The 16,491-nt window shown below is 46.4% G+C and overlaps 2 protein-coding genes and 1 pseudogene across 2 annotated transcripts; 1 reads left to right on the top strand and 2 right to left on the bottom strand.

The window, feature by feature from the left end:
- Positions 1–3,457: 3,457 nt before the first annotated feature.
- LOC109677343 (histone H3) lies at positions 3,458–8,916 on the bottom strand. The gene has a single exon (XM_074048230.1). It carries the CDS (start codon positions 8,196–8,198, stop codon positions 7,788–7,790), a length of 411 nt encoding a protein of 136 aa, XP_073904331.1. The 5' UTR covers positions 8,199–8,916; the 3' UTR covers positions 3,458–7,787.
- Positions 8,917–9,070: 154 nt separating this feature from the next.
- LOC109677358 (histone H2A type 2-A) lies at positions 9,071–9,595 on the bottom strand. The gene has a single exon (XM_020153363.2). The coding sequence runs from the start codon at positions 9,541–9,543 to the stop codon at positions 9,151–9,153; it is 393 nt and encodes a 130-aa protein (XP_020008952.1). The 5' UTR covers positions 9,544–9,595; the 3' UTR covers positions 9,071–9,150.
- Positions 9,596–9,665: 70 nt separating this feature from the next.
- On the top strand, positions 9,666–10,377 carry LOC141413927 (histone H2B type 2-E-like; annotated as a pseudogene).
- The last annotated feature ends 6,114 nt before the right edge of the window (positions 10,378–16,491 follow it).

Raw genomic sequence — 16,491 nt, forward strand, 5'->3', positions numbered from 1 at the left:
TTCAAGGTTAGCCTGAATTATATACTTGGGACCCTGTCTCAAAAAAAATAAGGGCTGGGAATATAGTTCAATGATAGAGTGCTTGCCTAGCAAGTGCAAGGTCCTGGGTTTGTTTCCTAGCACCTCAAAAAATATATTTACAAATCACAAATATTCTGAGGATCTGTTAAAAAAATACATATATTTATTTATTTTGGTGGTATTCAGGTTTGAACTCACAGCCTCACACTCCCTAAACAGGCACTCTACCACTTGAGCCACTCTGCCAGCCTTGCCATATGTACTTAAATAGACCATGGACTATTAGTGCTGGAAAGTGCACAAAGATTGTCTGGTCCAATTTCCTCATACTTTTTCCTCCGGTTTCTGGAGAAAATCTTCTACCTCTTGCTTCCATCACAGCTCTAAGTGTGGCAGATGTTCCCCAGAGGCCTGACATTGGGGCTACCTCTTAGAGCTTCCTCTACCTCTTCTAGGCAGGTGAGAGAAGCCAGCTGGGTCAACTCTTCCTCCAGATCCACACTCCCAGATCCCAAAGGACAGTACCACTTGCCACCCTCAGTGGCCAGCTCTGCCCTGGTGTTGCCGGAAGTGAACTCTTTAGCAGCTCCTCCTCCCAGGCTCCTGTTCCAGTGAAGTTGGTGTCCTCCTCCCTGGCACACAGGCAGGGAGGTCTAGAGTCATCTTTGATTACTGTTTGCCTCCACAGCCCCACTCTGCCCTTTCCCATGTTCAGGAAGTTTCTATGTGCAATAAAGTCAGCAGATTCTCTCCTGCCCATTGCTGTGACTGGTTCCCCGTGTTCTCATCCTTAATCCCCTCATTTTGTCCCTGAGGTGTGTGACCTGACCTCTGAGGCCTTGGATGGCACTCCTGATTCTTTTTGCACTCTCCACCCTAGGTTAGCTTTCTTTATACACAGCTTATATCTTGCTACTTACCTGGCTCCTTAAAATCTTTCTGCAGTGTATTTCTTAGTGTTTCCTCCTTTCCCTTTTTTTTTAAATTTAGAAAGAGGGTCTTTGCAGATGTAATTAATTAGGGATTTTAAGCTAAAACTATCATAGATTCAATGGTTGTTGTCTTCATAAGAGAGAGGGGATTTGGATCCACAGAGACACAGTGAAAAGATGGAGGCAGAGACTGGAGTTCTGCCTTCACATGTCAAGGATACTAGCAGGCACCAGGAACTAAAAGTGACTAGGAAATATCGTCCCCCAGAGCCTTTGGAGGGAGCATGGTAATTTGATTTCAGACTTCTGGCCTTCAAAACTGTGAAAGAATAAATCGACGTTTGTGGAAATGTGTTGGAGAACTCTAGGAAATGAATCTGGAACATGTCTTGTAGACATGTTGGGGTAAGTCTTCCGAGAGTATGATGAGGCTGCTGTAATCCACAATAAAGTCGGCCTGGCCTTTCTGCCTGGGATGGCCTCAGGTAGCCCTACAGGCCCATGACTGGGAGACTAACAATTGTCCAGCAGAGAACAATACCACTTCCTGAGGGGATGGCTGAGCAAATTAGGAAGGCTGGTCAGGCCCCTGAAGGAGCCATGTGCCAGGAAAGCATCACTCCCTACTCCTGATCCTTTTCTCCTCTACTGCCCCTTTTTTCCTTCTCTCCCTTCTGAAGTGTCTTCAAAGTATACTTTATTCTCTGCCCCATCCCATTCAAATCTTCTGCCCAAATAAAAAAAATACTAACTTTTGTGAATGTCAAAATAGTGTATTAATTCCTATTGCTATTTTAATAAATTACCACAAACTTAGTAGTTTAAGGCAACACAAATGTATTCTTTTGGTTTGGAGGTCAGAAGCCCAGCATGAGCCATACAGGGCTAAAAGGTGTGCCTGTAGGACTTGTTCCTTCTCAAATCTGTTCCTTGACTCTTCACCTTCTAGAAACTGCTGGGAGGTTTTGGTTCCTGGACACATCGCTCCAACCCCTGTTTTTGTCATTGCATCACCTTCTCCCTCATTGGTCCTCTTGTCTCCCTCTAATAACTCTTGTGATTACATGTAGCTGCCCATCTCAAGGTCTTCAATTTATTCACATCTACAAAGTCTTTTTGCCAAATTCTAGGGACTGGGATGTGGGTGTCTTTGGCATTGGGGAGGAGGGCTGTTATTCACAGTACCACAAATGTGTACCCTCCTTAAAGCTTCTCCCTTCAAGCACTGATCCCATTGAGGGGTGCTAGTGGGAATTCTGTCTTCAGCTAAGGCCACAGAAGCAGGCTTATGGTGGCCTTCAGTCATTTGTAAGTATATCCCAGGTCAGCTACATGCTTTCCCTTCTGGAGGAAGTTCCTTCCAGAGTCCAAGAAAGACTTGCTCCTGGCCTGCAAATCCCTGTCAGGATGTTGATCTCAAGATGAACAAGGCAAAATGCTCACCCTAAAGGAACTCAGAATAGAGCAGGGAGGATAAATGAATCCCGGAGACACTGCTAAAACAGAGTGGAGGGTATGTCTGTTAGAACTTGAGGAGAATGCTGTCTGCAGCCTGGAAAGCAGTGTGGATGGTGGTGGTGGCCATGGGGCACATGAGGAAAGCTTCCCAGGGATGAATTCTGACAACTAGACAGTAGGCCTATGAAGGAGAGGAATAGAAATAGAATAGAAAAAGGAATTTTGCTAAGTTATGGGCATAGTTGGGAACTGCAGACATTGGGCCGGGTCAAAATTGTACAGCTAGGGGAAGAGCTTATGAACATCTGGTCAAAAACCAGGGGAGGTTTATAATGGGGGGTGGGGGGTAAGGAGGTTTACCTTTATAACTTTAATTTTTCTGAATAGCTAATAATAATGTTAATTATTTCCTGTTGTTTATTTTGGATCAGATCTTGTGCTTGGCACTTTATGGGAATTATTTCTTTGACTGGTTTTCAACAACACCATCAGGCAGGTCTATTATCTCCATTTCATAGATGGCAACCTACCTGGTGACATGAAACCTCTGCCAAAGTCATGCAAGTAGTAGAGACAGAGCCAGCACCATCCACACCTGTGGCCTTGGACTTGGTTTCTTCTGTGTAGGTGCAGATTTCATTAAGAAGGTAATGAGACAGAGAGCATGGAAAAATTTTGAAACACAGGAGTGACAAACTCATTCCTGGTCCAGGGTGTTTTTGCTTCCCTAGATGTTTGTGGAGTCAGGCGGGGATTGAGTAAGCAGGAAGAGTCAGTTGAAGCATTGGGGCCCTCAACGTACCACCTGTCCCTTTCCCTCTGAGCGTCTAATATGCGCTCTTCATTTGAGGTTTTCTTTTTCTTTTTTTTGGGGGGGGGGTGTGTGTAGTGGGGTTTGAACTCAGGGCCTTCACCTTGAGTGACTCCACTAGTCCTATTTTTGTGAAGGTTTTCTCAAGATAGGGTCTCACAAACTATTTGCCGGGGTTGGCTTCGAATTGAGATCCTTCTGATCTCTGCCTCCTGAGTAGCTAGGATTATAGACGTGAGCCACCGGGCGCCTGGCTCATTTGATGTTTTCTGCTTACATATGTGAATTTAGGATTCCCACACTTTGGACAGAATCCTTGGCCTTAGCATTTAATAGTTGTGGGAACATGGGCAAAATACTCAAAACTTCCTAGTCTGTAAAATGGGGCACTATAAAAACATCTGCCTGCCTTGCAGGGCTGCTGTGGTAATGTGAGCTGGCTGTGGTTGCACACACCAGCAATCCCAGATAGTACGGAGGCTGAGACAGGAACATTGCAGTCTAAGGCTGGCTGGAGCAAAAGCACAAGACTCTAACTGAAAAGCAAACTAAAGCAAAAAGGGTTGGGGGCATGGATCAAGTAGTAGAGGACTAAGCCTGAGTTCAAACCCCAGTACCTCCCCCTCTGAAGATGTGAGATATAAAGCAGAGTTAATATCACTACTGAGCTTAATGAACGTGTTAGTTCTCACTACTTCTGAATTCCAGTGCACAATGTGCACCACCTTTGCCTCTCCCCTGGTGGTCCTCATCCCTCTCCAGCCATCCTGTCTGTTGGCAATTCTCCTCATCCATCAACTCCCATCAGTGCTACTGCTTGCCCAGGGTCCTCAGTCCTCTTCTTCTCTCCCTAACTCCTGGGTAAATCCTGTCCAATTTCCTGCCTTCTGTTATCTGCATATCTATCTGTTGAAGGCTGGTCCATAAATATGTCCAGCTGAGCTTCCTTAGTGAATAGATTTAATATTTGTAATGCCTGCTGGGTGTGTTCTCCTAGATAGATAGTGGAAAATTCAACTTCAGTGTCAGGAGGACATATCTTCTTGGCTTTAAAAGCAATTTCTTCTTCTAGCATTCTCTACCTTATTGAAATCCACCATCAGCTTCTAGCTCCTCAGGCCAGAAGCTCTTTCCACTCTTGCATTTCCAAATGTCAAAACCATTGAATCTTACTAAATCTATCTTCCACAATTTCCTCTACTCTATTACATCATCTCTGTCCTCTTCTACCATCAGTTCTGTAAAAAAAAAAAAAAAAAAAAAATCCAAAAATCCAGGTCGAGATTGGGAAAATCAGGGTCCAAGCCAGCCTGGACCAAAAATCTTATAAGACCCCAATTCAATAGAAAAAGCTGGGAGTAGTGGTGTGTGCCTGTCATCCTAGCCATGGCGGGAAGTGGAAAACAGGAGGACCATGGTCCAGGCTGGCTCAGGCAGAAAGCAAGACCCTAACCAGAATAAAAAGGGCTCGAGGTGTGTCTTAAGTGGTAGGAGCAGCTGCCTAGCAAGTGCAAAGAACTGAGTTCAATCCTCAATACTGGAAAAAAAGAAACCAAAAACCAAAATCCAGTTCCTTAGCAGATTTTCCTGGAAGGAGGCTTGATACTATGAGAATTTTCAAGAGATTGTAAATTGCTTTTTACTTGATTTTCTTTTCATTGAAACTAATCTGAAAGTGGGGAACTCTTTATATACGTGAAATGATTGTATTTCAATACTGACTTAAAAAATTAGGTACTACTTTGCCCCAGTTTCTTAAACCAAAAAAGATATCCTAAAAGTTTCCTTATTAGGCCTAGGAAGTTTGGATTCACAGGATCGTGGTAGGAATGTCAACTTGTCTTCCTACTAAAAAGGTAGCAATGCTGTCACGGGACTGCCAGTGGTAGTTTGGGAAGTCTTGAAGGAATTGGAGAATTCCTCATATTCTCAGAGCAGTGAGAACCAGATTCTGTTGCCCTGGCCCTGTAGGGCAAAACCCCAGAGTGACTGCTGAAGAGGTAGGACAGGCAAGAGTGTCCTTCTAAGGTCTGGCTCCAGACTGGATGAGAGGGATTGGTCATATAGGTTATGTTTGCTCAGAAAGTATGTGTGTACACCCATTTGCACTGCCTCTCATTTCTTCCTCCATCCTTAAGGGGGCTTAGTGGAGAACCTGTAGAACTCTTTCATGGTCAAAGTTCAGAGCCTTTGTTGTATGGCAGACCTGGAAGAGAAAACAGGCAGATAAGACCCTGCCCTTGAGGGCTCTCCTCTGACAGGAAATCAGAAAAAGACTAAGCAGAGAGACTTTCTACTGTCCCACATGAGTCAAGAGAGTCCAGGGCCTGAGTTACCCAGTGTTCCTCCCTGTCTTCTTACACCCTATTCTTCCATACCCTGAGATCTTTTGTTTGGTAAGTTAGCACTCCAATCCTAGCAGGAGGGGCAGAAGTGGCCAGAAAGGTAAGAAGGGTGAAGGCAGAACATAGTCATCCCCAGGAAGCTAGGGACCCTTGAGTTGTCTCAGCCATGTCATGTACAGGCTGTCCTCCAATCCCAAGGTCAGAGAGATGTCTTGGATATCTTTGGCATTTTAAATTGGTTGGGATCTTGATTTTAAACCTGCCTTTGGGACGAGGCATGGTGGTGCATGTCTGTAATACCAGCTACGTGGGAGGTGGAAATGGGAGGATTGTGGTTCAAGGCCAGCTTGGACAAAGTTAGTGAGACCCTCTCTCAAAAAACAAGCCAGGCATGGTGGTACACATCTGTAATCCCAGCTATATGGGAGGTGAAGCTGGAAGGCTCTTGGTGAAAGGCTGGCCCAGGGCAAAAGCATAAGACAGTATCTGAAAAACAACTAAAAATAACTAAAGCAAAAGGGTTAGGGTGTGGCTCAAGAGGAAGAGGGCCTGCCTAGCAAAGGAGAAGCCCTGAATTCAAAGCCCAGTCCTGAAGAACAAATCAACAACCCAAATCAAAACCTGAACTAAAACAAAAATCAACAAATCTTAGTATTTGCCCATTTTCTGTTGTTATAATAAAATACCAGAGGCTGGGTACTTTATAAAGATGTGTGTTTGGCTCACCATTCTGGTGGCTGGAGGCCCAAACAGCATGGTGCTGGTGTCATAGCAAGTAGCCCCTGGCTGTTTTAATACAGTGGAGAAACAGAAAGGGAACTGGCCACATGCAGAAGGGGCCAAGCATGTGGGGTGACTTCATTTTTATAATAACTTGCTCTTGCCAGAACTAATTCCACAGGACTATCATCAATCCTTTCTGAGGGTGATGTGACTGTGACCTAAATATCTTGCAGTAGGCCCCACCACCTTTCAACATAGACACACTGGAGACATGAGCCTTTGGGGTACACAACCTCCAGCCCATGAATGGAGGAGGTGGGCATAATTCAGCCTATACCAAAGCCTAGTGGGAAAATGCCTGTAAGACTAGATGGGGGACCCGACAGAGAGCCTTGGGCGGGATAACGTCTCAAATGTCTACACAAAGCTCCTGTCTGCTTCTCAGGATGAGCAAATCTCGCTTTGTGGACCACGGCAGGGAATGATATCGCCAATATGTAGCATTGGGACAGAGGCCTAGGCTACCGCAGCTTCTGAAGTCCAGGTCCACCATCTGTCTAGCTGGCCCAAGACTGGGCTCAGGCCAAGGAAAAGCAGGACTGTCTGCACTGGCAGAATGCATGACCAGACTCACCAAAACTTTCCTTGACCTCCTGTCCATTCCTCTCCAGAACTGCCTCAGCCATTTTTTGGCCCAGTTGCATTGGCATCTTAAAAGAAAAAGTTAAGTGGGAGAGGGACGCGGAATGGAGCTATTGTCAACTGATGTATGACCCACGGAATTCAGAAAAAAATCACAGGAATAAGTGCTTACATTCCAAGGGTCTAAGAAGCCCAGGGCAAATCTCAGGTGTGTTAGCAAAAGGCTGGAAGGGTGGGAATGAGTGGCACCGGATATTCCCAAAGTGTCGCAGTTATGGCTAACATACCAGCGGCAGGAATCTAACATCTGCCAGGCAGAACCCAGACAAGAAGGGAAGGGCGACCATATAGGGCGGGCCGAAGTCCAGTAAAAGGGCCGCCCCGCCTCTCCCAGCCCAGGCTGGGAGCCGCACAGTCCGAGTGCTGAGCGATCCCTATGACCGAGTCCCGGCCACAAGCAATTGGGGATTTAGGCTCTACAAGCTTCTCACCCCGCGCAGACATCGGCAACATGCAATCCTAACGTGGAAAGGGCACAGGGCAGCACTAAAAAGTGGGCAAACACAAAGGAACAAGACTCGCATAGGCCGCATCCCGCGTTGCTGGTCAGCCGAGATTGAAATGCAGCGCTCGGAGAGCAAACTTGAGACTTGGGGAGTAACTCGGGTTAAGCTACACATCCGAACTTTATGCTGTTGGGAACGCCACTGTGCTGACCAGGCCTTCGTATGCCTCACGACATCACTTCCCATTGCATGGGATAATAGGGTACGCAGCCCTTTCACGTGCCGGCGTGGGTGGCTCTGAAAAGAGCCGTTGGATGCGATTGGAACGTCGAGGCGAGCACGAACGCAGTTAAGCCCTCTCCCCGCGGATGCGGCGGGCCAGCTGGATGTCCTTGGGCATGATGGTCACGCGCTTGGCGTGGATGGCGCACAGGTTCGTGTCCTCGAACAGGCCCACCAGGTAGGCCTCGCTCGCCTCCTGCAGCGCCATCACGGCCGAGCTCTGGAAACGCAGGTCGGTCTTGAAGTCCTGCGCGATCTCGCGCACCAGCCGCTGGAACGGCAGCTTGCGGATCAGCAGCTCGGTCGACTTCTGGTAGCGCCGGATCTCGCGCAGGGCCACGGTGCCCGGCCGGTAGCGGTGCGGCTTCTTCACGCCACCCGTGGCCGGCGCGCTCTTACGAGCCGCCTTGGTGGCCAGCTGCTTGCGCGGGGCCTTGCCGCCGGTGGACTTGCGAGCGGTCTGCTTGGTGCGGGCCATAGCAAAACAAAACCACCTACTCAGCGGCGACGCTGTGCGAGCAGAAACAGCGCCCGTCCGCCGCAGCAGGCTTTATAGGCACCGTCTTTTCGCGATTGGGCGGAAAAAGGAATTGAAAGTCGCGCGCTGGGCGTCCATTGGCTGTGACGTCGCACGGCCCCGCGCCAATGATTGGCTCCGGATGACTCCCGCCAGCCCCGCCCCCACGAACCTCACTTCCTACTTTCCACTTCGCCTGCACTTTTCCTACCTTGTTTGCGTGTTTCTTCCTGGGTGGGAGCCATCCTGAGCTGCTGCCTAGTTTGATCAGTCTTCTTCGGCCCTTGACTACAGGTCACCAGCGAAGCAGTATTCCTACTACAAGGCGTACTTTGCAGCACAGCGTAAGGGGATGGCGGGGGTGGGGCACACACCAATCGCCGCTGCGGAGCGCTTTAATGCCCCACCGAGTTTACTGAAGCTAAGATCCAGGCCGGCAGCCTCCCTAAAAATGCGCGTCTCTGCCGGCAGAGGCGACGGCGATCCTAATTTTAACCTTCCCTTCTCCCCCGACCCCGAACCTCGTCCTCAGCATCGGGTAAAGTCATAAGCAAAGGAGTAGAACGAAGGGTCACCGGGCACTCAGCAGGCTCTGCACAGGACGTCCCCCGGGGTGCCTGTGGCGCCGAGTGTCCACCATCCAGCTGATCCGCGGTGCTGGACAGCTGCGGTGCTGGGTCGCCGACAGTCGCCCCCAACCCCAAAGCGCTTTCAGAGTTCTGCGCCCGAGGAGGAGGGAGCGAACAGACCTCACTCCCGCACCCCCGGGCTGGGTGCTTTCTACTGGGGAAGACACAAGAGCGGGAGCCGTGACAACTCTCAGTGTGAGACAGTGGGTGGCTCTGAAAAGAGCCTTTGATTTCGCTGGCGCCCTCGAGACGCGGGCTGGGCAGGAGGCGTCCACGCAGCAGCCTCACTTGCCCTTTGCCTTGTGGTGGCTCTCCGTCTTCTTAGGGAGCAGCACGGCCTGGATGTTGGGCAGAACGCCGCCCTGCGCGATGGTCACCTTCCCCAGCAGCTTGTTCAGCTCCTCGTCGTTGCGGATGGCCAGCTGCAGGTGGCGAGGGATGATGCGCGTCTTCTTGTTGTCGCGGGCCGCGTTGCCCGCCAGCTCCAGGATTTCCGCCGTCAGGTACTCCAGCACCGCCGCCATGTACACGGGCGCGCCGGCCCCCACGCGCTCCGCGTAGTTGCCCTTGCGCAGCAGGCGGTGCACGCGCCCCACCGGGAACTGAAGGCCGGCGCGCGACGAGCGCGACTTGGCCTTCGCGCGGGCCTTGCCTCCTTGCTTGCCACGGCCAGACATCACGCCGACGTTAGACACTACAAGATCCCGCTCCACCACCGGGAAATCGCCGCTGCGAGGCCCGCGCCACCCTTTTATAGGAAGACCCGGGATTGGCCACCGAGCGCTCTCATTGGCCCAAACGTACCTTCGTGCGGGTGACCAATAGGATCCCTCGGCCACCATCCGCTCATTTACATAACCTCCGTTTCCCCTCGCGCCGGCGCCGCTCAAAACTCGCGAATCACAACGCCGCGCCACCCAAACCCTAATTTGCGTGCGGCCTGTATAAGTAGCCGGTCGTTTCCCGTGCGCCCCTGTGCTCGCCTCCTACCTGTCTTTCCCGCTGCTCTTGGCCGCTTGTGTTGCCCTCGCTATGCCTGAACCGGCCAAGTCCGCTCCGGCTCCCAAGAAGGGCTCCAAGAAGGCCGTCACCAAGGCGCAGAAGAAGGACGGCAAGAAGCGCAAGCGCAGCCGCAAGGAGAGCTACTCCATCTACGTGTACAAGGTGCTGAAGCAGGTGCACCCCGACACCGGCATCTCGTCCAAGGCCATGGGCATCATGAACTCCTTCGTCAACGACATCTTCGAGCGCATCGCCGGCGAGGCGTCCCGCCTGGCGCATTACAACAAGCGCTCGACCATCACGTCCCGGGAGATCCAGACGGCCGTGCGCCTGCTGCGGCGAGCTGGCCAAGCACGCCGTGTCCGAGGGCACCAAGGCCGTCACCAAGTACACCAGCTCCAAATGAGTCCCGCCTGCACTTGGCACCCTAAAGGCTCTTTTCAGAGCCACCCACCTTCTCAGTGAAGATGCTGTCCTTCCTTAGTCCCACCAATATGTAATAGCTGCTGTTTTCCAGATTACGTACTTTTTATCTTTCTATCTGGCTTTTGTTTTTCTTTTCTGTTGGATTGGGGTTTGAACTTAGTTTCGTAGTTCCAAACTAGGTGCTTTGCTGCTTAAGCCACACTTGCAGTCCACATTTGGCCTCTTTATTGTTCTTGTTTATTTTTCGAGATAGGGTCTTGGTGTTTAATCCATGCTGGCTCTCAAATCCCTAGAGTGCTGAGGAGGGCATATGCAGTTTTTTAAGGGTGGCAGATAGGAATCAAGCTGAAACCAGTATCTTAGCATAAGGTATTTTAAATACAATGCACAGCCTGTTTGAAAGGTATTGTACTCGCGTGCGGATGTATAAATCTCAGAATGGGTCAAATGGTTGGCAGTGCTTTAACGCAGTTAGATTGGGATTCTCGTGGAAAATCTGCGTTTTAGTTGAGGTCTGGCTACTGTGACGGTATTGACCACACTCTAGTACTTGTATATTTTTCTTGGGTACTTTGACTGTGTGGTTGAAGCAATTTTTAACACACCACTTTTTTGAAATTTGGCATTTTAGGTACACGAGATCAACATGTAGTTACTGCTGTTATTTAAGACAATAAGTACTGTCAGAATAATACATAGCCTGTTACGGTGTGGATACCTGCACAATTACCTAAAAGTTGTAGTTTGGTACTTATAGTCATCTGGATAAGGATAGGAATAGGAAGTATTTCCAAGAACCCAGATCTGAATACTAAAAGAAAGTTCTCCAGGGAGGACAAGTAGCTTCTCATTATCACAAGGTGGCCTTGGTTTTTGGACTGGAGGTGTGGTTCAAGTGGAATAGCCCTGCTTTGCAAGCAAGAACCCTTGAGCTCAAACCTCAGTCCACCAAAAAAAAAAAAAAAAAAAAGAAAAGTCCTTGTGCTGGGGATGCAGCTTAGTGGATGGAGTGTGTGCCTAGTACACATGAAGTCTTGGGTTCTATCCCAAGCTCCACCAACCCCTGCCCCCTCAAGTACTTGTTTCTTTCCTGTAACAACTCATTCTCTTCAACAAAAATAAGAGGCACTGGAGATTAGATTTTTTTTTTTTAAAGGCCCTCTTCATTTTGAGAATATACCTTAAAAAGTAGTGTTTCCTGAGTAGTGGGAGTCCTCCCTCCTCTGCGTGGTTCAGAGCCTCACCACCTTCTATTTACCCGGGCCAGGAGCTGTCAGGAGTCAGCAGTCCAAACAGCTTTCCCAACAGAACTGAAGCAGAGCATGCCATGACACAGCAGGAAGGTTTTCAATTGGTGTCATGTTATTGGGCTTCCCAACCTCCAAAACTGTAATTTATTTCCAAAAAACAAAAGCCATGAAAAATACCAGTGATTACTAACACATTTCAAAGGGCATCAGAAGCTGGATTTCTTGACACACACAAACATGCTCACACACACATAAGTGATACATTACATATTCCTTAAACACCACGTAGTTCCCCTGAACCCAAGTCACTGGGGACTTGAAGCCAAGATGAACAGCCCACGGAACACATTGGGTGATTCATATGTTTGATTACCACTGGTATATTTAGCTAAGTAATTGCTCTATTCCATAGTGAGAACCTGCTTATACTTTACAGTCAACACCCCAGATTTGCACCACTACCCCCCCTTTCATCTTTCTGCAGAGTTGTTTGTAACCCTAAATATAAAATCAGGTTCCTCTAATCCCTTATTAATTCAAGGCACCACATATAAGTGCCCTATGTATCTCTTACATATCTACATAAAAACATAAATATCTTCCAATGTGACACACTTCCTGTCTGTCCCACCTAATTAAAACCAGATAACTTATTTCCTAATTATTGTGCAAAACCCACCTTATTTTATTGCAAAAAAGAAGAAAAAAAAAAGGCTTCCCTGACTTTGTGCATTTCTCGTGTGGGTGTCATGAGCAATGAGGCAAATTGCTGGCACCCGAAGTTATCAATTAAATCATGGACATGGGAGTGGGGAGGAAAGACAATGGAAGAGTTTGAGTTGACCGGGTAGGTGTATAACTTTAAGAGGGACCCATAGGATTTTAATTAAAAACAAAACCCTAATTATGCATAGAGGAGACTGGCTAACATTTGGCTTTGGGGACACAACATGGATAGGAAAGAAAAAAACAGATCATCTTGAAAAAGAGGGAAAGACTAACTCCATGTAATCATATTATCCATTACTACTAGTTTCCTTTTCTCACTAACATTCATACTTACAGGCATGAAAGCAAAACTTACATGCTATTTGGGCTGCACTATGAGTATTTTGTGCAGATCATTTCCCACAGTAGGGGAAAGAACACTGCTCACTGCTGTAAAATATGCTGAGGATACAGCAGTAGAGCAGAACAAGTCCCTGCCATAGAGCTACATTGTAGTTGGTGGATGAGTGTATACTAATCAGAGAGGGGTATGTGCTAGGAAGTAGAGCATATGAAGTAGAGTGGGATGACAGCTTTGAGAAGAGACCTGATTGAGATAGTGAGCTGTAAGGATATCTTAGGGAAGAGTATTCTAAGAACAGAAAACAGCAAGCACAAAGGCCCTACCTAAGGCAGGCACAAGGTGAGTTCAGAAACAAGCAAGGGTTAGGGGTGGGGTACTGTCACTGTGGCTGAAGTACAGTGAACAGGGAGAGATTTGTAGGAAATGAGATCTGAGAGTTGTAGGAAACTGGGGCTCAGATTACCTGGCCATTGAGGAGCCCCATAGTATACTGCACAGATTTTGTCTTTCATTCAAACTGAGACAGAGTGCTTTTGGACTGGAATAATAACGTGACTTATGTTTAAAAAAAAACCTCAAGGTTATGTTGAAAAATGGACCATAGAAGAGTAAACATAGAGGCAGGGAGAATATTGAAGGGGCTGCAGTAAAAGTCCAGGAGAGAACCCATAGAATGGGAGGAAATCTTTGCTAGCTACACATGAGACAAGGGAATGATAACCAGAATATACAGGGAGCTCAAAAAACTCCAAAAATCAATGAACCAATGAAGAAGTGGGCAACTGAACTAAACAGAACTTTTTCAAAGGAAGAAGTCCAAATGGCCAAAAAACACATGGAAAAATGCTCACCATCCCTGGCCATAAAGGAAATGCAAATCAAAACCACATTAAGACCAAGAACACCACCACCAACAAATGCTGGTGAGGATGCAGGGAAAAAAGGAACCCTCATACATTGCTGGAGGGAATGTAAGCTAGTACAACCACTTTGGAAAACAACATGGAGGCTTCTTAAAAAACGAAACATAGATCTGCCAATATGATCGAGCAATCCTACTCCTAGGGATATACCAAAAGAAATGCAACTCAGGTTATTACAAAGGCACCTGCACACCCATGTTTATTGTAGGACTAGTCACAATAGCCAAGCTATGGAAACAGCCAAGATACCATGAATGTGGTATTTATACACAATGGAATTTTATTCAACTACAAAGAAGAATGAAATTTTGTCATTCGCATGTAAATTGATGGAACTGGAGAACATCATCGTAAGTGAACTTAGCCAGGATCAAAAGACCAAAAATCATATGTCCTCACTCATATGCGCATTATAAACCTAACACAAATGCAGTAATATTATTGGATATGGCTCACACGCTAAGGGGAGAATGCTCACAGGAGGAATAGGGGAAGGGAAGGAAACCTAAAACTTGAATGTGATCTATGTGCTCACTGTAGATGAGCAAATGTAGTAATCTTAAACAGACAGAGGCCACTGTGGGAAGGTGACTGGGAAGTGATGAAGAGGTCTGGTAGAGATGAACCAATGTGGGTTGTAATACACATGTGCATGGAAGCAATGCTAGGAATCTTTCTGTATAGCTATCTTTACCTCAAACTATCAAAAATGCTATGACTTTCTTATAACCTCTTATGTTTTCAACAAAACTGGAGAACAAGAGGGCGGAACAGGTTCTGCCTGGAAAGGGGGGTGGGGAGGAGAGGTGGCCCAAATAATGTATACACATATAAGTAAATTTTAAAATCGATAAAAAAATTTTAAAAGTCCACAAGAGAGATGGAAGGGGTTAAAATTAACAAAATTAGTGGAGTGTAGGCTATGACAAATTAAGGAATCAAAGATTAATTGCAGATTTTTGGACTGGGCACTTGGAATAAGCCAGGCCAGGCAAGTGGCACTTGCCACTGTATCAGGCCCATGCCCTCACTGGGAATGGGGTCTGGGTTGGGAAACAGGAGGGTCATGACCACACTCAGGCTACCCCTTCCCTCAGGGTTTACTATTTAGCCATTTACTGATAAGAGTGAAGAACAGGTTTGGAAAAGGAAAACCAAAAGTGCTGTTTTGAACAAAGTTTTGAGACTCTTATTAGGTCTCCAGGTAGAAATATCAAATAAGAAGTTGGGGATATGAGAATCTAGAATTCACGAAAAAGAAAGGGGTTAGATTTTTATGAGATCTGGTTTAGTCTGATTCTGGACCTTGGGTACATATCTACCCTTTCTTTCTGGAAGCATTCAGAATCTCCATAACATGTCCAGGTATATTATTTTTCCTAGGAATTCCTCAGCTTTGGTCTCAGTATTTGACTATAACCTCCTATGGATTCACCAATCGTTTCTATCTGCTGATTTGCTTTGTTTCACTCTTTATACACGTGCACAAGCATGCACACCACAAGCTCTGAACCATGTGAAAATAACCTGTAAATATGTTGTTACTTCTCCCTAAATACTCTGGCATATCTCTCTTAGAAGGGATATTCTCCAACAAACTGCAATACCATTATTAAATGGTATTTAATATTGATTTATATTTAATATTTAATATTAATTCAATATTTAATATTAATTCAATATTTAATATTGATTCAATATTAACTAATACAGAATCTAATCTCAAATTTCTCCAATTCAAAACAAAGCCTACATAACTGTTGTATTATAATAGTTTCCTATGACTGCTGTAACAAATCACTACAATCATGACGGCTTAAAACAAACATTTCTTCTTGTTCAGTATTGGAGGTCAGAAATCCAAAATTAGTTTCACTAGGTAGAAATCAGTGCTGTGCTCCCTCCAGAGCTGAGGTGGAGAACCTAGTTCCATTACTTTTGCAGGGTTTTAAAGGGATATTTCTTGGCTTACGCCATCTTCAAAACTAGCATTGTCATTTTCAAAACTCTCTCTGCTTCCATTACTTCCTTCCTCCCTTGACTTTGCATCTGTCTTATGAGGACTCTGTGATTACATTTGGGGCTTACCCAGAAAATAATCCAGCATAATCTCTCAATCTGAGAATCACATCTGCTAAATCTCTTTAGTCATACGAGGCAATATTCACAGGTTTTTGAGGATTAGGATTTGGACATATTTGGGGGCCATTATTCAACTAACCCAGTTGTTGAGTACAACAGGGTTGAACTTTATCTCCACAAAAGATTGGTTTAAGTCTAACCCACAATGCTTTAGAATTTTGTTTTATTTGAAATTAGGGTTTTGGCAGATGTAATAAAGTTAAAATGAGGTCATTATGGGGGGACCCAATCCAATATGACTGGTATTGAAGCAGAATAGCTAGGGCAAGGTGACAGGGAAATTAGAACATATATCAAAAACTAAGCTGGGTCTTTCAGGAGCTAAGACATAACCAGGAAATAAGGCTGAAAAATCACTAGAACCTCAAGGAATTAAAACAACTGTTCAAGAATGAACAGACCTGCATTCTTTCCACCACTCTCCCTCTCTCTTAGATGTTAATAAGGTACACTGCCCTAGAGCAGTAATTAGGTCTGAAAATATAAAATGTTGGTTTTTGCAAATCTGTGACCAAGAAGAATTTCTAAAAAGGACCATAAAGGTCACATACCCCCCATGTCACAAAACCTTTTGCTGTAAGGCCAGCTCAGACCCTTTGTGTCTAGGTTGAGTGATGTTTTGATACCAAAACAGGATAACTGGGAAGATACTAGGTAACCATAATTCCAGGTGACCAGTTCTGAAAAGGAAGCTCAGCCCAGTTAGAGGACATAAATACCCTGGCATGAAAACCATCCACTGAGTTCCCTTGCTCCCACCTTCAGTCACACTTGTCACCCTGCTAGCTTATTTTTCTCCCTCTTTCCTTT

This window comes from Castor canadensis, chromosome 11 (assembly GCF_047511655.1).
Source record: "Castor canadensis chromosome 11, mCasCan1.hap1v2, whole genome shotgun sequence".
Lineage (NCBI taxonomy): Eukaryota > Metazoa > Chordata > Mammalia > Rodentia > Castoridae > Castor > Castor canadensis.